Source organism: Labeo rohita, chromosome 11 (genome assembly GCF_022985175.1).
Source record: "Labeo rohita strain BAU-BD-2019 chromosome 11, IGBB_LRoh.1.0, whole genome shotgun sequence".
NCBI lineage: Eukaryota > Metazoa > Chordata > Actinopteri > Cypriniformes > Cyprinidae > Labeo > Labeo rohita.
Genome location: NC_066879.1, coordinates 14,014,287 through 14,039,278, shown reverse-complemented (window position 1 = coordinate 14,039,278; position 24,992 = coordinate 14,014,287). Strand labels below are relative to the sequence as shown.

Sequence of the window (24,992 nt, the reverse complement as noted above, 5' to 3'; positions counted from 1 at the left end):
GAGATGAAGTCAGTGTGAGCTGTCGAGCAGGATCCTCTCGATTCACCTTCACACATCATTCACAAGTGAACTCAACAACCCTGACGTGTGATGAAGCTGAAGCTGAATGCAGATCTACAGGAGAAACACTGACAATCCCAGCGGAGGCTCTTCATTCGTCATCATCAGACAGTGAAAATAATTACTCACACCGCAGCCTAACCAGATAAGTCGCATCTCCTCCATGCTAAACCGGGGTTTTGTCCTGCTGTGACTAAGCGTCATGGCACATTTTCTAGATTTTTATTCTACGTAAGTGCAAAAATCATTTTTCTTCCATCAATATTTGTCATTTGCCAGGAAAAAGTTAAACAACCTTGAAACTAAATCAATTTATTCAACAAACAATACGATATTATGCATAAATGTAAATGTAATTATAAAGCGCTATTATGCACAAAATATAAATATTGAAAGAAATTATGCATAAATGTATATAGAAATATTAAGAGCTTTTTTTTTTTTTTTTTTTTTCCCTTTCCTTCACACAATATATTCTAAATTAATGCATGTCTTCTTAACTTTGTTTTAAGGCCAAATATTTAACAGTTTATTGAGGTTTAGGATGTCAGCCTTACGTTCAGATACTCCACAGGCTTGGTGACGTTGAACTTGTCCATAGTGGAGATGATGATGGCCGGGGTGGTGAGGAAGAAGAGGAGGATGAAGAGGATGCAGTTAATGATGAAGCAGCGAAGCCACCAGGAAACTCCTCCCAAAGACAGATTCTCCCTGTGATCAAAACAACACGTCAGCAAACACACACACACACACACACTCAGCAGAAAATGCAAAATCTCTTCTCTTGATAAGCTATTGACTGCTCATGGGTCATTTCTGAACATAATAAAGTCAGCAAAGTAACGGCTGACAAAAAAAGAGAAACAGTGGCTGCTGGGAATCCAATAACAGCATATTGCTTACTATGCTTACTATTACTGCACTGCCTACTATGTTTTTACATTGTATGTGAAACAGTATTAGGGCCTATAAAATCACATTTATTTTTTTCCCAAATTCCAGGTTATTGTTTTTAAAATACCATTTTTTTTTATTCTGTTTTTTACTATGTAATTTTTCCGGGATTACATTTTTTATGATTAAATTTTTCTGCATTCTGTTTTTAACAATTAAATTTTTTTAATTCTGTTTTTTTATTTTTATTTTTTTAATATTTCTAGATTCTGTTTTAATGGCTAAATTAAAATGTATTAAGCTTTGAATTCTTAGGGCCCCGTGAAATGTTTTTACATTAATATTGTATGTGAAACAGTATTAAGCACCTATGAAATCAGATTAATTTTTTTCCAAATTCCAGGTCATTGTTCCAAAATTATTATTTTTTTTATTTCCTTTTTCACCATGTAATTTTTTTTTTTTTTTGAGTTTTACAATTACATTTTTCTGGATTCTGTTTTTAACTGTTAGATTTTTTTTAAATTGTGTTTTTCTTTTTTTTACTATTTAATATTTCCAGATTCTGTTTTAATTCCTAAATTAAATTTTATTATGTTTGAATTTTTAGGGCTCCATGAAATCGGTTTTAGAATTTTTTCTTAAATTCAGTTTTATTTTCCCCGAATTTCCCAATTTTCTGTTTTAATTATTCTGGCTTCTGATTTAATGGTTTTATTAAATTTTAATAAAAACAGCAGCTCTGATTAATTTAACTTAAACTTTAATTTAAACTTTTTAATTTAATTTAATTTAAACTTCAACTAACTGAATATATTTTACAATAATATTTATAAATTGTTTGATCTTTCCAGAAATGTTCTGATTTATAATTTTTCTGGATTTATAATTTAATAAAAACATATAAAAACAGTAGTAAATCAAATGAATGCATACAGCATTAACAATTTATTAAAAATTCGTTATTAAATTTTGCGTTATAGTGTAAATTCTATTTTATTACTGGGTTGAAAATTTAAATTTAATAAAAAATTACATTTTTAGGATTCTTATGAAATACATTTTATTTTTTCCTCAAATTCTGTTTTATTTTCACAAATTCAGTTTATGTTTACATTTTTCTAAATTCCACTATAACGGTTTTAATTCAATTTTAATAATATATATATATATATATATATATATATATATATATATATATATATGATTTTTAGTATTTTCACTTTCACTGAGTAAAAATTATTTTGTTTACTTTTGTTTTATGTTGTCAAAAATTCTGTATTTCTTAATTTTTCTGGATTTACGATTTAACATGCATGCATTTCAAAACATGGTAGTAAAAGCAAAGGGACAAAATAGTAATCTTTAAAAAAAATATTAATCTTAATATTTAATATTAATCTTTTTTTTTTAATAAAAAAAAATGTAATCTTTATGAAATTCTGCATTACGGTGTAAATTATTTTTTACGACTATAGAGAAAGTCAAGTCATTTTGCGATACAGTTTTGTGTAAAAACATCTTAATTATTTGCAGACTTTTAAGTGCATTGCATTGTGGGATACAGTACTTCACACAGTGTGTTCTGGTTGCATACTGCACATTTCATCCAATCTAATGGGTAATTTTCCATGCATGCAGAAAATACACCAAGACCAACAGAGAGAGAATGAGTGAGCGAACGAGTGTATTCCTCACCAGCGCACGTTTTGGGGGTCCGGCGCGTAGCTGACGCTCCAGTTATAGATATGAAGACTGTCACTAAACTGAGAAGAGCGCGGCTCCTGACGGCAATTACAGCCCTGACACTGACACGCATTAAAGTCCTTCAGGATGCTGCAGACACACACATCACCGCGTCAGAAACGGATACAAAACCATAACAGGACTGCATTTGAGACGTCACACACAAACTAAAGCTCAAGTGTCGCTCGTCTCATACTCACATTGCCGTCATGGCCTCGTTCTGGAAGGTAACGAATGCCATGCCCAGCGGTTTGGTGTTGACTTTCTCCTTCTCCTTCCTATATTCCTCTTTCAGTTTTGACTCCAGTTTGGTGTAATAACTCACGGCCTCCTCCTGCAAAACCAAACCAGACTTACAGCACGACTGCATCACCCAACATCACCTGATGACATCAAACATCAGCAAACACGAGCCTCCTGGAACCTGACCATTTATTACTTCCTCCCAGGAGAGCTTTCATTTCCTCTGAACGATTCTCAGACACGCCAAAATGCTTTTTCAAAGACACGCTACCTGAGTTTGTTAAACTGAGAACTAGTGTGGCTCAAAAATTAAAAGAAAAAATTCATTATTGATTAAAATTATTTCACACATACATATACACACATATACACACACACACATATATATATATATATATATATATATAATATATATATAAAAATAAATAAATAAAAACAAACACACACACAAACACACACACGTAAATAAACCTTTGGTTTAATTTTTTTTTTAAATTTCATTAATAATAATAATAATAATAATAATAATAATAATATTATTATTATTATTATTATTATTATTATTATTATTATTATTATATATATAAATTATGTGCATGTATAATATATATATATATATATATATATATATATATATAAATAAAATTAGAACCAGCCAAAAGTTATTTATTATATTATACAAGTAGATATTTAAACATTAATTAAACATTTTAAATACATAAATTTAAAGGGATTATTTATATTTTCGACACAATTTCCACACAATTATATTTTCAAAACAATTGTTTAGAAAATATGAATAATCCCTTAGAGTTGATTTATATAAAACTGTTTATATTGTACTTTAGTTAATATTTAAACATTAATTAAATAGTCAACATTTGATGGCTGCTTTTATTAATTAAATAAACAATTTTAAATAAGTCAGTTATTAAGTAATTACTCCTATTTTCACACAGTTGTTTACTTAAAAGCAAGCAATAAATGTTGACTATATTATGCCTCAGTATATATTTAAACATGAATTAAATCATTTTATAGGTTATTTTATAAAGTGATTTATTCATATGATTTTACACAACTGTTTACATGTAAGCAACCAATAAATGTCTGAAATTTAATTCATGTTTAAATATCTACTGAGGTATAATCTAAACAATTTTAATTAAGTCAATTTTTTAAAAATATTCTTACACAATTATTTATATGAAAGTAATTAATAAATGCTGACTATTTAATATTTACTGAGATGTAATAAACAATTTTAAATAACTGAACTTATAAAGTGATTTATTCATTTTGCAATGAATAATTGCTGAGGCAATAATTGTTGCCTCAGCAGATGTTTAAAAATTCAGTAAACAATTTTCAAATATTATATGATAAATAGAGCAATTATAATAAATATAAAACAATTATAAATACTCTATGTATAAAGTTGTTTTTTCACAAGTAGCAATTAAAGGTAATGTATACAGCAGCCACTGTCAGAAAAGGAAGAAAGCTTGTGCACAGACAGCACAAAGGCATTGTGGGTAATGTGTTCGTACCTCTTCGCAGCCTGTAATGGCGCAGCAGCACAGGTGACCGCAGGGTTTGGGGTTGATCATGGCGGGCATGTGTTCCTTAGCCATCAGATCCGTGAAAAACTTCTTACTGCGTTCAGTCTTCTTCCTGCAGGACACACACACACATACACACACACACACACACACACACACACACACACACACACACACACACACACACACACACACACACACACACACACACACACACACACACACACACACACTAAAGCTCAGAGGAAACCTCAGCACGTTTAACAGATCGATAGAAAGTCTCAAAGGTCGGATTAGTGGATAGACTCACTTCTGAACCTAAAAGAGAAACTTACAGGAAGAGCTTCCTATCCTGAGCCAAACCTGACCGATTTATTAAAAACTTGAAGTTTACCTCTCCGCGTTGAGGGACATCAGTTTGGCCACGTTGTAACAAACACGCGCTTCCAGTACGACACAGTTCTCGTACGCCTGTCTGTGAGACACGAACCAAGAAATCAACATCATCTCACACTTACTTCATGATTTGTTATATTATTATGATATCAGACAATCAGCTAACAGTGTTACTTTGGTTAATAGAGAAGTGTTTAAATTTTTAAAAACAAATGTAATTTACATATTCTGCAAGAACTACATTTTCGCAGTTTTGAAAACAGTTTCTGAGCAAATCGTGTAAACAGTGTGTAAAATAGGCTATGATTTAATTTTACTATGTGTACAAATGGTTCAAAAGTTTAGGGTCAGTAAGTTTGTTCTTTGTTTTAAAAGAAATGAATACTTTTATTAATCAAGGATGCATTCAACTCATCAAAAGTGACAGTAAAGTCATTTATAATGTTGCAAAATATTTCTATTTCAAATAAATGCTGTTCTTTTTTAACTTCATATTCAAAGCATCCTGAAATATAAAATGCATCAGTTTTATTTTTATTTTTTTTATTTATATATGATATAGTCAACATTTAATGTTTGCTTTTGTGTAAAAAAAAATATATACATATGAATAATCACTTTAGAAATTGGCTTTTTTAAAAAAAAAAAAAACAATAAAAAAAAAATAAAAGTTTAATAAGTTTAATAAGCCAGCATTTATTGGCTGGTTTCATGTAAACAACTGTGTAAAAAATATGAATAATCACTACATAAAATGACTTAAAAGTTTTTGTATTATACCTCAGTAGACATTTAAACACTAATTAAATAGTCAACATTTATTGGTTACATTTATGTAAACAATTGTGTAATAAATACAAATAATTATTTTATACATTTACTTATTTGACATTGCTTATTTAATTAATGCTTAAATATATAAAAAAATCATTTTTACATGATTGCTAATGAATAAATAAAAGCAACTAGCAAATTCCTTTTTAAAATACAATTACAAAGTTAAATTTAAAAATGTAATTGACAACAATTGATTAATCGACAACAAAATAGAATCAAAATAAACCAAAGTCTAATATTACAAAAGACATTTAATAAGTCTATGTATTAGTAAGATTTTGTTTTAAAATAAAAAATAAATAAAATTTAGTTTTAATTAAGGACACATTATGTTACAAAAGATTTCTATTTCTTTTGAACTTTCTATTCATCTGTGAATCCTGAAAAATAAAATGTATCAGTTTCCACAAAAATATTGTGCAGAACAACAGTTTTCAACATTGATGATAATGTTTCTTGAACAGCAAATCTTTCTGAAGAATCATGTGACACTGAAGACTGGAGTAATGATGCTGAAAATTCAGCTTTGACCACAGGAATAAATTACATTTGAACATATATTCATATAGAAAATAACTATTTTTAAATTTAAAAAATATTTCACAATTTTTACTGTATTTTTGATCACATAATTACAGCCTTGGTGAGCAGAAGAGGCTTTTATCAAAACATTAAAATCTTACCAACCCCTTATTTTTGAACGCCATTGTACAGTATCATCAATTCACCTTTAACTAAACATCTAAAAGTGTCTATACGCTCCTGTTGTTCATCATTACAGTAAACGACCAGCCTGTGATGTTTTCCTGAGATTTTAGCTGGAGGAAAAACAGCAGCTCAGTCTCAGGTAAAATGACATTAGACACTCGAGTCTATTCATAGCTCCTCCCCAGCGCCTCATCACACTCATTTTTGGCAAGCACAGACTCGGCTGATCGGCCGCATGACTCGAATTTAAAACACTCATTTAGACAATTACGGCAGATGCCTGCAGAATCGGAGCTTGTTGGCGTCCCAATGTACACGTACAAAACACATGATTTTAATATTATGACCCATTTAGGATGTAAATGTAAAGGGAAGCATAGATGTTTAATGCATAAAGAATGGAAAAAGAGTCTTACTCAAAGTGCTGTTTGATATGGCTTTCTTCTGCGTATTTCGAAATGCCGTTAATAAATAAAGTGCGTTTCACCTGAGGAGAGAGAGGAAAACAAGATATTTGGGTTATTTACACATGCACAGACGCTGGAGGACGATGCAGTGCGGATCGAGGTTAAACGCTCGGCTTGGAAATGTAGGTCAGCGCTATAGACCGACTTCATGAATATTTCATAAGCATTACAGCATGCGTCGCTGCAGCTGCGAGGAGCTGCACGCGTCACAAGACGTCTCCAGATGGCTTTTGCTGTTATTACTGTATGCAAAATAAACGTTTTTTTTTTTTTTATATACATCTCTTGCGTACCAGATCATCTTCTTTGTAGTGCATCTTGGACGTGTGGCGTCTCATGCTGTAGACGGTGAGGAGCAGATACATGAAGGCAAATGACGTGTGCAGCCATAAGAGGTTATTCCTGAATCACAGAGACAAAGAGACATGTCCACTTTACCCAGAACACTCTAAATACATCATGAACTGTTCAATTAAAGCATACGGTTAGGTTTGCAGTAAATGTGCAATGAGTAAAATGTCTCACCCGGAATTCAAGTTGGCGATTGTTGTGCGTCCGAAGCTGTATGCGTTGTTGTCTGAGGAAAGAAATAAAAACAACAACTTCATTTGTGCTTTTGACAGCTAACAAAAGGGTCATTCTCAAGAAACGCTGTCTTTTTGTGTGCTGAAAGCAGTCACAGATTGCAAAAGAGTGACATTTTGAAATACAATGTAATATATAAAAAGCAAATAAAAACAGAAAAATGTTTTACATTTTTATATTTTTTATAAATCCATTAAAAGTAGAAACAAGTTTAAATATAAAATAAATCAAAATGAATACATTAAAATCAATAAAATTAAAATAGAAAAAGCAAACTAAAAAAACGAAATAAAATAAAGAAATCATAAACTAAATAAAATAATACAATAAAATAAAAAAAACTTCATCTGCGCTTTTGAAAGCTAACAAAAGGGTCATTCTTAAGAAATGCTGTCATTCTGAGACAGAATGCAAGAGTGACATTTTTAAATAAAATGTTATATATAAAAAGCAAATAAAAACAGACAAATATTTTATATAATACAATATAATACATATAAAGCAAATAAAAACAGACAAATAATAAATATTAATTAAATTAATTAAATATAAAGATACAAAACAACTAAACAAATAATGCAAAGTTAAAATATAAAATAAAACTAAATTAATACATTAAAATCAATAAAATTAAAACAAAAAATCCAATTAAAAAAACAAAATAAAATAAAGAAGTCATAAATGAAAAATAAAATAAAATAAATAAAAACAACTTAATTCATGCTTTGGACAGCTAAAAAAAAAAAAAAAAAAAAAAAAAAAAAAAAAAAGTGTAATTTTCAAAGAAACACTGGCATTTTGTCCTAAAAGCAGTCGCAGAATGCAAAAGAGTGACATTTTGACATAAAATGTTATAAACAAAAAGCAAACAAAAAACAAAATCTTATATAAATATTAATGAAATCAATGTGTTAAAAGTAAAAAAACAACTAAACAAATAATGCAAAGTAAAAATATAAAATAAAACAAAATGAATACATTAAAATATAAAATCAAACTAAATGAATACATTAAAATATAAAATCAAACTAAAAACAAAATAAAAGAAAAGAAAGAAATCATACAATAAAATAAAATAAAATATCAAATAAAAATGATTCAGTCTGATATTATGAAGAGACTGGACTTCCTGAAGGTCTGAAACATTGTATGCAACAACTAACAATATGAAATTTCATCTTTCGATGCAATGTGTTGCAAGCTGAGAAAGTGGACATTTTCTATTACTACTTTTTGTTTAGATGCCTAAATGACTAAACATGATAAAACAACATCAACTGTAATCGGTCTCTTTACATGCCGCTCATATGACCTCTTCCAGGCCAAACATTTGCATCAAGCACGTTTCTAACCGAACTCTCTGTCCTCTTTGACTCGGTCCACAAAGCGTCCCCTCATCCGTTTGACCTCTTCCCACTAGTTTTTGTGTCTTTAGTCCGCTCTCTCCGTCCCTCTTTCCCTGGAACAGGCATCCAATTACCCGACGAGCAGATAGAAGTTCAATCTCATTACTGGAGTACAGTGCTGTGGATTAACCCTCTCTGATAATAATCTACAGAACGCCGCGCGAGAGGGCAAAGAGACGGGACGCGGACCGCGCTAATGTTAGCACAGCGTCGGATGATGGAGAGTTCTGTGCTCACAAATATAACTGGACGATAATGGGAGTCGTATATCTCTTAACTTTATCTTCGGCCGATAAATGTCAGCAAGAATCAACAGCTCTTTGTGGCTGATATAATAACAGATTGTTTTACTGGTGTAGACAATGTGAGAACACATAAAAGGCCTGCAAGTTCAATACAGATGCTTTTAGCCTGTGTTTCCACTTACTTGTAAGGACCCTGTAAAGTCTGACGTGGAAAAATAGTAGAAAAAAATAATAGTACAAAAAATATATATATTGCATATATTGTGTGTGCAGGAAGTTTGTGAGTTAAAGAATTTAACTTAGCAAATTTATTAAAATCATAAAAATGCAAAATTATATTAAATATTTTAAAAAAATACTTAATTTTTATTTTACTAAATAAATGCTTACAATAAAATCAATGCAAAATTAAAATAAATAACAGCAAAATAAAACACTAAAAATTTATAAAATTATAAGATGCACAACAAAGATACATTTTAAAATAATAACATTTAGAATAAAATGCTCTCTAAATGTTAAAAGCATAAAAAGCACAATTAAAACAAATAACAAAAAATAATAAAATTTAAAAAAAATGTAAATTATTTACAAATAATAAATAAAAACTGCTTATAAATAATTACTAAAAAAACATAAAAATGTACAATTAATAAAAATTATTTTAAAATAAAAAAAATAAAAATGAATAAAACTATAAAATATGCAATTAAAATAAATGCTTTTACAATTATAACAATTAAACTAACATGCTTGCTTAAGCTTCTGGAAAACAAACATTCTCAAAAAATCCTGATGATCAGATTTCATGGAGAATCAATTAAAGCCAAGCTGCTTCAGTCCAGTAAGTGTTCATCTGGAAATCTTACTACAGTTATTCTGACATTTTCTTGGTAAAAATCTGTCAAGATTTGACAGCAATGTGAAGCATCAGCTGAAATATTAACTTTGTATCAACCAGCACCTATAATCACACATCTGACCTCCACAGTCTAAGACTCACCCAGCAGGTTGCCTGAGAAGTTGACCGGCAGAACGATGCCCACCGACAGAACGCCCACAACAACCAGCAGACCGATAATGTGCCGCTGGAAGGACAGGTAATGAACGGCATCTTCACCACACTTCTCCCGGATCTCCTCATCCCTGCAAAAACGAGAACATATAGAGAGAGAATGCTTGACTACAGAGTATGGACTACATGGACTCCAGACAATAAAGAATGGAATATGAAATATAAAGGATGATTAATTGAACTGGAAGTACATAGTATGGATGGCAGAGTGCACACTATGTAACACATAGTACAGGTATGGGGTAAATAATATAATGTGTCAAATATTTAGTATGAAGTATAAAGTATGGAGTAAGGTTTCCCAAACTGGGGTTTGTCCAGGAACTGTAAGAGGTTTGAGTTGAAGAAAAGTTAATCGTTAAAAAAAATAATAAAATGTAAAATTAAAATAAATAATTTAAAAAGAAGTCAAACTAAAATAAATAAAAAATAAAACTCTAAAATGTAATAAAAATCATAAAATGTCCAACAAAAATAAATAATAAAAAAAACTGCTAAATATAATTAAAATCATAAAAATGTACAATTTTAAAATGAAATACTACTAATTTAATAAAACCAGAAAAAAACAGAAAAAAAAAATTAAAAAACAAAATAAAACACATACAATAGGAATATATTAATTAAACCATAAAATATACAGTTAAAATTATTTAAAATAATAGAAATAAAATTCTAAACGAGTACAATCAAAATAAAGAAATTGAAAATATCAAAAATGTATTTAATGAAATATTAAAAATACACAACTGAAATAAAACATAAAAAAAAAAAAAAAAAAAAAAAACTCCCCAAAAATTCAAAAAAGAAATATTCAGTTTACCTTTACGTCAAGCAACTGACATTAGAGAACAGTCAATGTGTGAATGTGTTGTAAAATTATTCAAATACTAACTTAATATCTCATGGGTCATTTAAGGTAATATTTTAGGTCAAAGGGGCTCGGGAAACTCTGTTGCACAGATCATGCAGTACAGGTCTAGGACTGCCTGTTCTGTTTTGCTGTGCATCATATTAGAGCCAAAGAGCCACTTACTTTATTCTGAATATGGCCGTCAACCAGGAACAGAAGCCCTGCAATGAAAGCACATCAAACAATGAATGTGTGATGATCCATCTCCCTCTCTCACACACACACACACACACACACACACACACACACACACACACACACTCACACCAACAGACTATTACTGCATATATTAATACTTCTTGGGGGTTTTATGGCCTCAACACATCCGACCAGGCCTATAAAAGGCTCTCGGGGAGAGTATGTGAGGATGACGGCCGATTTCTCTGGCAGGATTAGAGGTGAACACAGGTGAAGACAGACAGAAAATGCTGAAGTCCTGCACTGATCTCTTAAGAGGCTGGAAAACAGGCTTAAGGGCCAGTTTTGGTGGGTGATGTCACCTGCTAAATTTTCCTGAGGAAATCTCATCCTACACTGGTTTCTCTGATATTTCATCTGTGAGCGAGGCTAATTCACAAAATTCCCTTTAAATTATTGGTTATTCAATACTGAGCCCATTTTTGTTTAAACTATTGGGATCAGCCAAACAGTTTACGCCAAGACCAACATATTGACAGATATTTGCTATTGTTTAAAATGATCGCATCAGTCAATCAGTTTGTCCTTTTTGAGTAATGTGTCAGATTACACCAAGGCCAATATATCGACTGATAATTGCCATCTTTTAACAGCACTGGCCAATCAGTTTTTTCTGTTTTGGCCAATGTTGCCGTGGTCGATATATCGGCCGATATCTCAACCGATATTTGACATTTTTCAGCTATCTGCATTGGCCAATCAGTTTTTCTGCTTGGCTGATGTTTCAATAATGTCACAGCCGATATATCGGCAGATATCTCAACCGATAATTGACATTTTTCAACTATCTGTACTGGTCAATCAGTTTTTCCTGTTTGGCTGATGTGTCAATATTGCCATGGCCGATATACATGCCCATCACATCAACCAACATTTGAAAAATTTCAGCTATCTGCATTGGCCAATCAGCTTTTCTATTTGGCTGATGTTTCAATATCACCATAGCCGATTTATTGGCTCATATCTCAACCGATATTGGACATTTTTCAGCTACCTGCATTGGCCAATCAGTTTTTCTGTTTGGCTGATGTTTTAATAATGTAATAGTCAATTTATCTTGCAATATCTCAAGTGATATTTGACATTTTTCAGCTATCTGCATTGGTCAATGAGTTTTTCAGTTTGGCTGAGGTTTAAATATCACTATAGCCGATATATCGGCCGATATCTCAACCGATAATTGACATTTTTCAGCTACTTGCATTGGCCACTCAGTTTTTCTGTTTGGCTGATGTTTCAATAATGCCATGGTTGATATATAATGGCTGATATATCAACCGATATTTGACATTTTTCAACTATCTGCATTGGCCAATCAGTTTCTCCTATTTGGCTGATGTGTCAGTATTTCATTAAAATGTTATTTACATCGTTTTTAACTTAATACTTTTTGATATACAGTATTATAGCTGGATATAATGCAACATTTACTTTTGGCCTACTCCCCTCAATCAAATTTTGGTTTTGGCCTTTCATATTAAATTTGGCCACCTCTGTTTTCTTTTCTTTTTTCTTTTTTTTAAAAGCATTCAAATTTTCTTCTTCACATTTACTTTCAAATTACTATGTGAATGTATAAATATTATGTAAAATCAATATAAATTTAATTTTAGTTGTGTTTTTACCATATTGTGACATCATTTACCAGCTCTATATCAGCCATTTAAAAAAAAAATCTATTTTAGTCAACCACTACTCTAAATCACTTCAAGATATCCTGAGGTTTCAGTTTGAGGGAGTTTATTTGGAGGTTCTGTTGAGTCAGTTTCTCTCCTGAAGGCTTCTGGGGACTTTCAAGGACGCCGTCTGAAACGAGTGCAGAAATGCTGGTTCATCATGACTGTGATTTAAACTGAAATGATGGAGGGAGGAAGTTCTCGCCCTCTATAAAGGCCGTTCGGTTCTTTCCAAGCGTATATAACGTTGACGTGAGGTCAGCGTTGCATGGAAAAATCAATGAAGCCCTCGGGGAGGGAGAGGAGCTGGGAGACACGATTTAGGAAATGGGCAATAAAGACATTGAGTGTGAGCCAAAGTCAAATCGCCAACTCTTATTGCAGATAAATGACTTAACGAAATAAATGACTTAAAAGTCCCTTCAAAAGAACAGCATTTATTATAAATGTTTTTACCACTACTTTTGAACAATCTAATGGGTCCTTGCTGAATAAAAGTATTAATTAGTGGATGTGTGGATGCAGATGGGAGGGGGCGTGGCCATAGGAGTGATTGACAGGGGTCTTACATTATCTCGCTGTTCGAAATCCACCGAGCTGGAGACCGAGGTGAGACGTTCATAACGGTCCGGCGTTTCAGAATGAAGAGCTGAAGCCACACTGAACAGAAACACACACAAGACACAGAAAGCAGAAGAAAAAGAGAAAGAATAATGTGAGAAACACTGATTATTTTAAAGGCCAAGCAGAAGCCGGACGCTCAGAATGCTGAACGTTCAGGTCCACTCAGGCAAATGTAGGTCAGTCTCATCTCGGGGTAGATGGGATATTAAGTATTTACGCGCCTGAGGAACAGAGAATACATCTGTAATGCTCATTTCCTTCCATACGCTGACAGATTTTAATCCACAGCTGAGATGAAGTCTAATCTACTCCCAAGACAAATACAGATCTAAATCATCCTGACAGGGAGATGCTTATGATCCTTCCCTCCTCCTCAGACTCAATGTTTAGAGGCTACAGATATCTTAAACATTTAAAAAAAAAATAAATAAATAAATAAATAAATAAATAAAATAAAAAATTCAAAAATAAAGTCTGGTACAATAAGGTTGATATACATTATGTCCTGTTTTTTTTTTTAATTATATAAATTCTTATATACACACCAATACAAAAATAAAATAAAATAAAATAAAATAAAATAATAAAATAAAATAACACATTTTATTTTATGTATAATACAGTACAATAGTTTTTATTTTATAAAAAAAAAAAAGAACAAAATTAAAAGTAAAATAGCAACCGAAGTCATTAATTTATGCATTTAAAATAAAATAAAATAAAATAAAATAAAATAAAACTCAATTTTATTTTATGTATAAAATGTATAATAAAATACAATTTTTATTATATTCAAAAACTTATAAAATTAAAATAAAAAGTAAACTTAAAATAAGAAAGTCTGGTACAATTAGGCTGATACATATGTATAATTTCTCACATATTTCCTGTTTTATTTTAAAATTACATAAATTCTTATATACATACTAAGACAAAAAAAAAAATCTTATTCATATAATAATTACACATTACAAACACATTTTAGCAACCAAAGTCATTTATGAATTTAAAATAAAATAAATACAATAATAAATAAATAAATGAATAAATAAACAAAATAAAATAAAATAATAAAATAAAATAAAATAAAATAAAATAAAATATCAATTTGTGAAAAAAAATATCAAACGTGTACAATTAGGCTAATTTTGCCTGTACTTGTTGAGGACAAGATCTCTGACATTACTAGTTCCTAGTTTAAAACCAGCAGGTTTAAAGGGCCAGATCCTCTTTTTCTGTGTCGGAAACGGTTCCAGAACGGCTCTGACACAGTTTGAAAAAGGATCCTATCAAGCAACTTTATCACTGTGGTTTCTCTGCTGCAGATCCGGATGACTGACAGACTCATTAGACTAACAGCAGAAGAAGATTCGTGAGGGACGCAGGAATCGTCCTTTGTGAAACACGTGCTCCGCTGCGTCTCAAATGCAGTGATAAGAACAGAGGTTCAAAAGGTAACCGGGCCAGAATGAACATTTAACAAATGAGTAAAAATAAATCCCTGAATTAAGCATTTCCTGACCTCAGCACTGAGTAACAGTGTTTTGGTAACACACTGAACTGAATCCAAACTTTATTTCTACACTTGCTTTCATTTGTCAACACATCACCTGTCAGTCAAATCAATCAATCACTGAGACAGCGGTGCTCGCATGGCAAAAACTCTGCTGATGCCTTGAACGAACTCGACTGGTTTAAAGCAAAAGCTAAATGAAATGCTATACAGTTTGCAATTCATACTGTATATAAAGTGATAATTCACCCAAAAATGAAATTCTGCCATTATTTATTCACTCTCACATCAGTACTTCAGCACAAAAGCAGATGTTTAGCAGTATGTTCATGCTCATACAAAGAAGGTGAAAAAACTCTTTTATATTACTTTTATATTCCAAGTCTGGACTACTTCAATAATGCTTTATAGCATAGGGTTTTTTTTTGTTGGTTTGTTTTGTCCTTTTTGGGCAGTAAAGAAATAAAATAAAAACATAAATAAATAAATATACATAAATAAAATTAAATAAGATAAAATAAAATCTGTGAAGATCTGTCACTCAACATATTTTAAAGATAAATAAATAAAATCTAATATATAAAAAATAAAATATTTAAAATTAAAATTAAAGCAAAAAAAAAAAATAATGATAATATAATAAAATATTAAATAAAATGAAATAAATTATTATTTTTATTTTATTTAATATTTTATTATATTATAAATTATACATATTAATAAAATAAAATTTTAGGCACTAGTACAGTACCAGTGCAAACATTTGGTAAAATAAAATAAAGTAAAATAAAATAAAATAAAATAAAATAAAATATCTGTGAACGTCTGTATATCTCAATATGTAACATATGATAACATATGGAATTAAAATAAAATATATCCAAATAAAAATAAATAAATAAATAAAAAATATAAATAAATAAATAAACAAATAAATAAATATATAAATAAAATAAATATAAAATAACTAAAAATAATAAATTAATAAAATATTAAAACACATACATATATATACATATTATATATACATATATATACATATACATATACATATATATACATATACATATACATATACATATATATATATATATATATATATATATATATATATATATATATATATATATATATATATATATATATATATATATATACACACATATACATATATACATATACATAAAATACATATAAATATATATAATATATTTATAATATTTTTTACACGTCTTTTTATTACATAAATTCTTATATGCACACTATAAGAAAATAATATTAAAAAAAAAGATACACTTAGCAGCCTGATAACTTGTTTGTTGGTTGAGTAGAAGTCGCTATTCGTGACTCGTGATGAATAAAATATGACAGAATTTTATTTTTTTGGTGAGATAGTCCTTTAAATTCATTTGAAATGGACTAATTTGTTGTTTCAGACCATTAGGGCAACAGTGGGAGAACAAGAACACAGTCATCTACGGAGATCATATCCACCTACGATCACCAACTCGCTCTACATGAGAAGATACACTTGACTGTCCACGTTCACAAGGGCAGGACGACTCACAATACTGAGGGGCTCTCGTTTGGATCCACTTTTGGGGTCACAACGGGTCAGAAAGACACGCTAAAGCTCTTTTACCTGCGTACGGGCTCATAGTTACCACGTTCCTTCCTCCTACTGTAGTCAAATAACAAACGTCACAAAAAGAAACATGAAGGGCAGGCGGTTATTGACACTCATGTGTTAGAGGCCCTTCAGAAAGCCAAATTTACACGCGTGAGTCAAACATCACACACAAACACCAGAGGAAAATTAATATGTAGTGAGCAATGAGAGAAAACACTCAGGACAGCAAATCACACAGATCTTTAAAACAACATCCCGTGGTGTGTTAGAAAAGGTCAAAGGTGAGGAACCCCACAATTACAAACCATTACACACACACACACACAAGTTTATCAAAAGAAGTGAGCAGTTAGTTAGTTCTTCAGTGAGCAGAATAAAGCGAAGGGAACAATAACTGAACATACTACTCCCGCTCCTCCAGACCGCTGAATCTTCTCTTCTGTCTTGGGAAGGAAAGAAAAAAAACAAAAGAGGAAGGAAAAAATAAGCTTGAATTTATTCAGATCAATAAATCTCTGAAGGCTGCAGCTGTCAGAGCTTCAGCTGTGGAAAGAACGGCGTTAGGTGACAAGTTGAGATACATGATATATCTGTGAACATATCAGTATCTCCCAATATATTTTAAAGGTGACATTACAATACTTTATTGTAAAGAAATAAAATAAAAACAATAAAATGTCTTTATTGTAAAGAAATAAAATAAAAACAATAAAATGTCTTTATTGTAAAGAAATAAAATAAAAACAAATTAAAATCTAAAATTTTAAATTATATATATATATATATATATATATATATATATATATATATATATATATATATATATATATATATATACAGAGAGAGAGAGAGAGAGAGAGAGAGAGAGAGAGAGAGAAAATTAAAGTAAAATAAGTAGTAGATAAATATTAAAAATATTACTAAATAAAATATTAAATAAAATAAAAACAAATAAATAAATAAATAAATAAAATAAAATAAAAACATATAATAAAATAAAATACAAATACAAAAATACAAAAAATAAACCAAAATAACATTTTAAATAAGATTTAAAAATAATAATAAATGAAAATATAAAAAAATAATGAAATAAAATATTTAAAAAATACAACAATTTAAATATATAATAAAAATAAAATTTAAAATAACATTTAAGGCACTAATACAATACCAGTGCAAACATTTGGTAATGATCCGACCCTAGAGCGAAAATAAAATAAAAATATAAAAATTAAAACAAAATAAAATCTAGCATTTTAAATTAGATATATAAAAAATAAAAAAGTAAATAGAATATAAAACATCAAATAAAATATAAAAATTACAACTTAAAAAAAAAAACCACATGAAAATAAAAAAATAAAAACTAAAATAACATAAAAACGTAAAATATTAAAATACAAAAATTAAAAAATATATTTCAAATAAGATTAAAAAAAAAAAAAGGTAAACAAAAATAATTTTTAAAATAAAGTCTGCACCATCGAAAGCTGCTGCGCACATGCTCCACATTTCTGTGATGTTTAAATGAATCTAGGATACTTTTTTAAGGCCAGTAGTTGCTTAAAGTGGCTCAATTACACCACATTACAGCTGTGCTTTCACTTCAGCATTGGCATGTCAATCTGTTTGCTATGAACTGTACAGTCACAAGTGCATAAACTAGAGTCTCATGTTTAATGCACTGTCCACGTGGGAAACACAGAATCAGCGATTTGACGGGTCTTTCCTCTGGAGCGTGTCGCTGTAATTACAGACGGACGCTGTGTAGTCAACAGCAAGCAGCAGTCCGGAAACACATCTACAAACCACATCAATATACAAAACTCAAAGGCGTTTTTAAACTGCCTTTGGTCATAGATGATGTAGTTTAGAGATTGAGTGAGAGGACGGACGAAGGTACACAGTGAAAGACAGCAAGAAGGGAGCTGGAAGGGAGCTGATAAACAAATTGCCTTACGAATCCAGTAGGAAGCCTGTCAAAGCTTACATTTTTACTGTTTCTACTCTACTACAGGAAGAAATCAATCAATACAACGGCCTTCAAAGCCCTCAAATTAAAAATCAAGGTAGTACCAGTGTAGTCTTTGGTTAAGTAAACACCAGATTAAACTGCAGCTCTTACAAGCACACTCTTTAAAATAAATATATATTAGGCACTTATGTAACCAAGTTAAAAAAAGACGATGCCACCGGCTCGGTCTATTTCCAGCAACTTTAATAAGCAGCAAATAAAACATGATCGATTCAATGGGAAATGATATGCTGGAACATTTCTGGCTCCATTCCGCACCAGCGAGAAAAGGGGGGAAAAAAAAAAAGCACTAAACAAAGAAAAGCAAGAAGAGGAAAAACAGAATGAAAATAGAAACACAGCGGTGATGTGCACCGACAGCAGCAGAAACACAGCAAATATGCTCAGTGATAATGAAACGCACTGTCTTATGAAGCAGATGGCTTGTGTGAGCAGCCTTTATTTCACTTCCTTTCCTGCCAAAGAAACGTCAGTGGATCATGAAGGTTTTTGGGTGCGTTTAGTTGCACCTGGATATTCAAGCTGTGAGGCTGAACGAAAAGCACACGTGGGGTGTACAGATGGAGTAAGACCATTTCTGTGATTTATAAGGGTCCAAAACTACTAGCATCATCAAGAGACACTCCTGAAAGAACATCATTTAGAGGATAGTGATTCATTAATTCATCGGGCACACGCGAGTCAATTAAATGTTTGGCCACGGCCTGTTTCTTCTAAAGGATGTAACTTCTGAAAGCAATGCTCAAACTTAATGAAACTTGGTACAGATGAACATCAGGCCAATTTGAGGACATGCACCAATTTATATCCAATTCCATCCATAGGGGGGCTATTACTAGGAAAACCTTATGAATCTCAGTTTCTTGGACAACACTTATGTTCTACCAAACTGTTTTCTTGACTATTCCTATTTATTTAGAAGCTCAAGATTTGGCTATAATTTGTTGTTGTCTTTTCTAACACTGTGTTTGTCTTTAATTTGGCAAAAATGGAAAGGTCTAAAACCAAGGTGGTTACGTTTTTGTAAGACTACCATATCACAAAGACTCTAATCTCAAACTCATCAGTAACCAGAGGTAGTGGTTTTTCTGTTGACTCAAATGTGCTCTTAAGGCCTGTGGTTAGCAGAAAGTGATGGTAAATCTCAGTGATTCGCCTCAAACAGCAGGTTTGCGCCCATTATCGGCCACTTCTGGCCACCATAGGTGGTACTCTATGAGAAGACTCTATTGATTGGATGAGTTGATGTCCATTGATGTTGGTCATTTCAGTTCACAGCATGAAACAGGGATTCTGTGATTTTCTCCACATCTGCCAAACCCTGTCATTTTTCAGGCTGTGTACATGGAATTCAAATAACGCCAGGATGGAAATGCCCTCCAGTTTTCTTTTGCTTGCCCTTTTCCCAAGTAAACCACCATACACACATTTTCTGCAAAGAATCTAAAGAAGAACTAAAGACTACACGGCAACGAGAAATCATTCGGCTTGACATCCAAATGACTCCTATAAATCAGACAGGTCTGATAGCGGCATGTCCTTACCTGTCAGCATCGGTCACCAGGGCAAGACGGCCATAATCCCACGCCACCTTCCGCAAGATGGAGAAGACAAAAAGAAGAACCTGACAGATGGAGATGCAGAGACAATCAGCCATGTGATAAACTTAATTAAATTCAAACTAATGTGTCCAAGGCCAAATGTTTACAAGCATATTGTGAAACAAATCATTACTGTGACAAGAAATTGTCAATGCAGTAATAAAAAAAAAACATCATAGCACTGAGGTGCCTAGACTTCTGAAAGAACATGATTTATGGGATTTTAATTCATTAATTCATTCAGAACACAGGAATGTTTGGCCATGGCCTACCTTTACTAATGGATGTATCTTCTGAACACAGTGTTCAAACTTAAATAATAACTAGGAAATCCTTATAAATCTGCCATTTTGATCAAGGAAGTTTAGCACTTGGACAACAATAATTCTGTTCTACCCAACTGTGCTTACTTTTTTCCAGTTTTGACTTAGATCAGTCATCAGATCAAGGAAAGAAAAATGCAAATAATAAATCAGAGGATAAATCAAGGCTTGATTTGAGACTTTTAATCACGTTTATATTGACCTGAGCAGAGATAAAGAGCTTATTTGCAGTTTACACTGATGTGTAGCTCGCAACTGAAGACATCAGGGAGAAATGTAGGTCAAGAGGGCAGCCAAGGTGCTGAGTTAGTCAGGCTGACAGAGTTAGCAGGTTAAACATCCGCTGTTACGTAGCTTTGACAGACAATCACTTCAGCGCTGTCTGCTCACATACATTTAAAATGCAAGGTCACTTGGTTTTTTCCATCTGAAGAGATCATGTAAATATAACTCGGAGCAGACAACCAGAAAACTGGGTCAATCCATTGATACTAAGGTCAACATTCTTAAGTAAAGCACAGCACTGCAATGACAATCAAATGTGAAGTTAGATCTGTCTAAATGATTTAAAAAATACGGCATGAGGTGTAAAATGACTGCATATAGACAGGGAAAGGCTGAGTTTGTCATCTCTTTTCAAGATCATCATGAAATGCCAATTTTACAGCTAATATTAAAATATTATTTACAGCTCACTTACCAGGAAGCACATGAAGTCCAGCGCGAGGACGGTGGGAACCCCTCCGAAGGGCAGGCCCTGCAACACGGTACTGCGGATCCGGGCCGAGTAGCAGTATTCTTTGGAAGCATTGTTGTAACAGTTGGCCTGACTCGTACAGGTCGGGTTTCCAAAACTCCACATCGTCTTGACAAGATGTTTCACCTCAATCACTGCAACATCCTGACGAAGAACCTGAGGAGAACACAAAACAGACCCAAATTATACCCTTTCTAACTATGCAAAGATCTAACATTCTAGAGTTATTTTTTATTTTTTTTTGTAAAGATTTTTTTTTTATTTTATTTATACTTAAACAACAATAGTAATTATTGGCTGATTTGTATATTCCCATACATGGGCCAATATTTGACATTTTTAATTATCTTAATTGTCGTTATTGGCCAGTAATTGTCAAAAACAGCTTTTATTTTGACAACAATGGGATAAGACTCTTATTTATTTATTTATTTGAATAATATTTGAATAACAATAATAATAAATAAATAAATAAATAAATAAATAAATAAATAACAACCCTAACCCAGCTGCTATTTGCCATTATTCAATTATTGGTATCAACCGATGAGTGTCAAAACCAGCTTTTATTTTGACAGCAATGGGACAAGGCTATTATTTTTGCTTTTTAAGAAAAAATTAAATATTTATACTTAAATAATAGCAGTACTTATTGGTTGGCACATATATTACCATATAATAGTCGATATTTGCCATTTTATTTAAATTATCGGTATGGGCCGTTAAGCATCAAAAACAGCTTTTATTTTGACAGGAATGGGACAAGTCTTTGCTTTTAAAAATAAATAAATAAAAATGTATTTATTTTTATTGGTATTTATTGGTAATTATTGGTATCGCCCAACAAGTGTCAAAAACAGCTTTTATTTTGAAAGCAACGAGACAACTCTAATTTTTTTTAAAATAAAAAATTTTATATTTGTACTTATAGTACTTATTGGTTGGCCTATATCGGTTAATATTTGCCATTTTTCAATGATTGTATCGGCCAATAAGCATCAAAAACTGCTTTTATTTTGACAGCAATAAGACAAACCTTTTTTTTTTTAAAGAAAAAAAAAATTGAAAAAGAATTACATGTAAATAATAACAGTATTTCTTGGTTGACCAATATATTACCACATATCGGCTAATATTTGCCATTTTTCAATTGTTGGTATCGCCCGATAAGTGTCAAAAGCAGCTTTTATTTTGACAGCAATGGGACAAGGCTATTATTTTTGCTTTTTAAGAAAAAATTAAATATTTCTACTTAAATAATAACAGTACTTATTGGTTGGCTCATATATTACTATATATTAGTCGATATTTGCCATTTTTTTCAATTATCGGTATGGGCCATTAAGCATCAAAAACAGCTTTTATTTTGACAGGAATGAGACAAATCTTTGCTTTTAAAAATAAATAAATAAATAAATAAATAAATACAAATTTTATTTATTCTTCAATATTGATAGTACTTATTGGTTGCCCAATATATTACCACATATCGGTTAATATTTGCAATTATTGGTATGGCCCAACAAGTGTCAAAAAAAGCTTTTATTTTGACAGCAATGGGACAAGACTATAAATTATTTTTAAAGAAAAAAATTAAATATTTATACTTATAATAATAATAATAGTACTTACTGGTTGGCTGGTGAATTACCATATATTGACCGATTTTTCAGTTATCAGTATCGGCTGATAAGTACCAATAAAAGCTTTTATTTTGACTATGAGTGCAGATCAGTGCAGATGTGTACAGAATCAAAAGCTTGCTTATTTTTTTTAACCAAGTTCATTGTCATTTTTTCATATTGACTCATTTTTTAATTTATGATTTTATGATCATTACATAAATTTTACACATCTTATGTTTCACATTTAACGTGTGTAATCGGTCACTACGCTTTAAGATATTGGTATTGTCCATCTAAAAAAATCCATATTGTTTGACCATTTATAACATATATAATAAAAATCATTATTTAATTTATTATTATTACTGTGGTAAAGCTGTACAAATGCTCAGTCTCTGGCTTTTCTCCAACATTTCCCTCAATGTTTAGATTACTCAAACGGACAGTCATCATCCTCTCTTGTTGAGACAACAAGCAGATATGAACGCAGTCAGCATCATCTGACAGTCTCCTCGCCCTCATACTGTGTGCGCTTATATAATACAGATCGTTCTGACGCAATGGAACACTAGACGCTCGTTTGATGAGCGTCCAACTCCTCTCCTCCGTCTGAATCACCCACTCGTCCCAGCGCTCACCTGCTCTCACACGTTCCGCCGGCAACAGCCATTCCCCCTGCAGCCCAGCGCCGCCAACACCTTGGCAGGAATCATGGGAAATCTAAACAGCCCACACAGATCCGCGGCACTAAAAACAGGACGGATCATTTCAGCTACATCTAAAAACTGATTCAGGCAAGCACAGGGGAGTCGAGCGTTTGTGCCCCACCGGTGACAGACATTTGCGTGGGAGTTTTGTGACTGAGGGGAAACGGATGTCAAAATGCTAATGATCTGAGGTTGTAGGTTCGAACACATGTAGATGCTTTCAATGCAATGAGATGAATGTTTTATCTACAGTAACTAATCACAGCATCAGACGACAATTTGCTGCAATCACTAGTTCAAACGTGGTTGAACAGCATCTACACGACTTCTGAGAGTTAGCATATACTGGATTATACGAGTATGTCATGTTTACATCAAAAAGCGTTTTTGAGAAAGAAGTCGCTGCTGAAACTGTGGCATCAAAATTACAGAAAAAAAGATTTTCAGTAAATAATACTGCAAATTGAACACACAAAAGTTAAAATGGACTTACGTTTTTGTGTTTTTGACAAGCCTAGTTCTAATGCATTACCTTAGTTTTACTGAGCTGATCTAAATTAAATTAAATTAAATTAAATTAAATCTACTTTGTCCTGCTAAGGAAAATTTGCTTTGGACTCTATCAGCCAGCACAATCATAACAAACACACAAAACGAGGAATTAAAATAAACTGGAATTACATAAAATACAACATCTACTATAATACTATACTATAAAATACATAATTGAATATTTTTTTCAATAAATACATCATACTATACAAAATATAATAATACAAATTTGAATTAAAATACAACACATACTATAATACTACGCACTAAAATATATAGTAAAATAAAATATTATAATTAGTTTAATTAAATTAAAATACAACATACTATTATGTTACATAATAATAATAATAATAATAATAAATTCAAATTAAATTAAATAAAACACTATAATATTGTACTAAATACATAAATGTAATTTTTAAATTAAATTTATTTATTTAAAATTAAATAAATGAACTGCAATGTACTATAAAATACAAATAATAATAATAATAAATATTAATAATAATACATTTAAATAAATAAAAAAAAACATATAATACTATATAAAACATTATACAATAGAAGATAAAAAAAAAAATCATCATTCTTAAAAATATATATAATAA

General features: G+C 31.1%; 1 protein-coding gene across 4 annotated transcripts in view; it reads right to left on the bottom strand.

Moving 5' to 3' along the window:
- The window catches only part of LOC127173497 (CSC1-like protein 2), a 59,725-nt gene that overhangs the window by 14,973 nt on the left and 19,760 nt on the right, over positions 1-24,992 (bottom strand). For 3 of the 4 annotated variants that reach the window (XM_051123412.1, XM_051123411.1, XM_051123414.1), the window contains 14 exons: positions 21,441-21,653; positions 20,361-20,440; positions 17,183-17,221; positions 13,581-13,671; positions 11,261-11,298; positions 10,153-10,295; positions 7,439-7,490; positions 7,207-7,315; positions 6,863-6,933; positions 4,900-4,980; positions 4,494-4,617; positions 2,901-3,034; positions 2,653-2,790; positions 618-771 (listed from right to left, as the gene is read on the bottom strand). In XM_051123412.1, the coding sequence (XP_050979369.1) occupies positions 618-771; positions 2,653-2,790; positions 2,901-3,034; positions 4,494-4,617; positions 4,900-4,980; positions 6,863-6,933; positions 7,207-7,315; positions 7,439-7,490; positions 10,153-10,295; positions 11,261-11,298; positions 13,581-13,671; positions 17,183-17,221; positions 20,361-20,440; positions 21,441-21,602 (1,416 nt within the window). In that variant the 5' untranslated portion in view covers positions 21,603-21,653. The remainder of the gene's footprint in view (positions 1-617; positions 772-2,652; positions 2,791-2,900; positions 3,035-4,493; positions 4,618-4,899; positions 4,981-6,862; positions 6,934-7,206; positions 7,316-7,438; positions 7,491-10,152; positions 10,296-11,260; positions 11,299-13,580; positions 13,672-17,182; positions 17,222-20,360; positions 20,441-21,440; positions 21,654-24,992) is intronic. The other variant, XM_051123415.1, reaches the window with a different exon arrangement.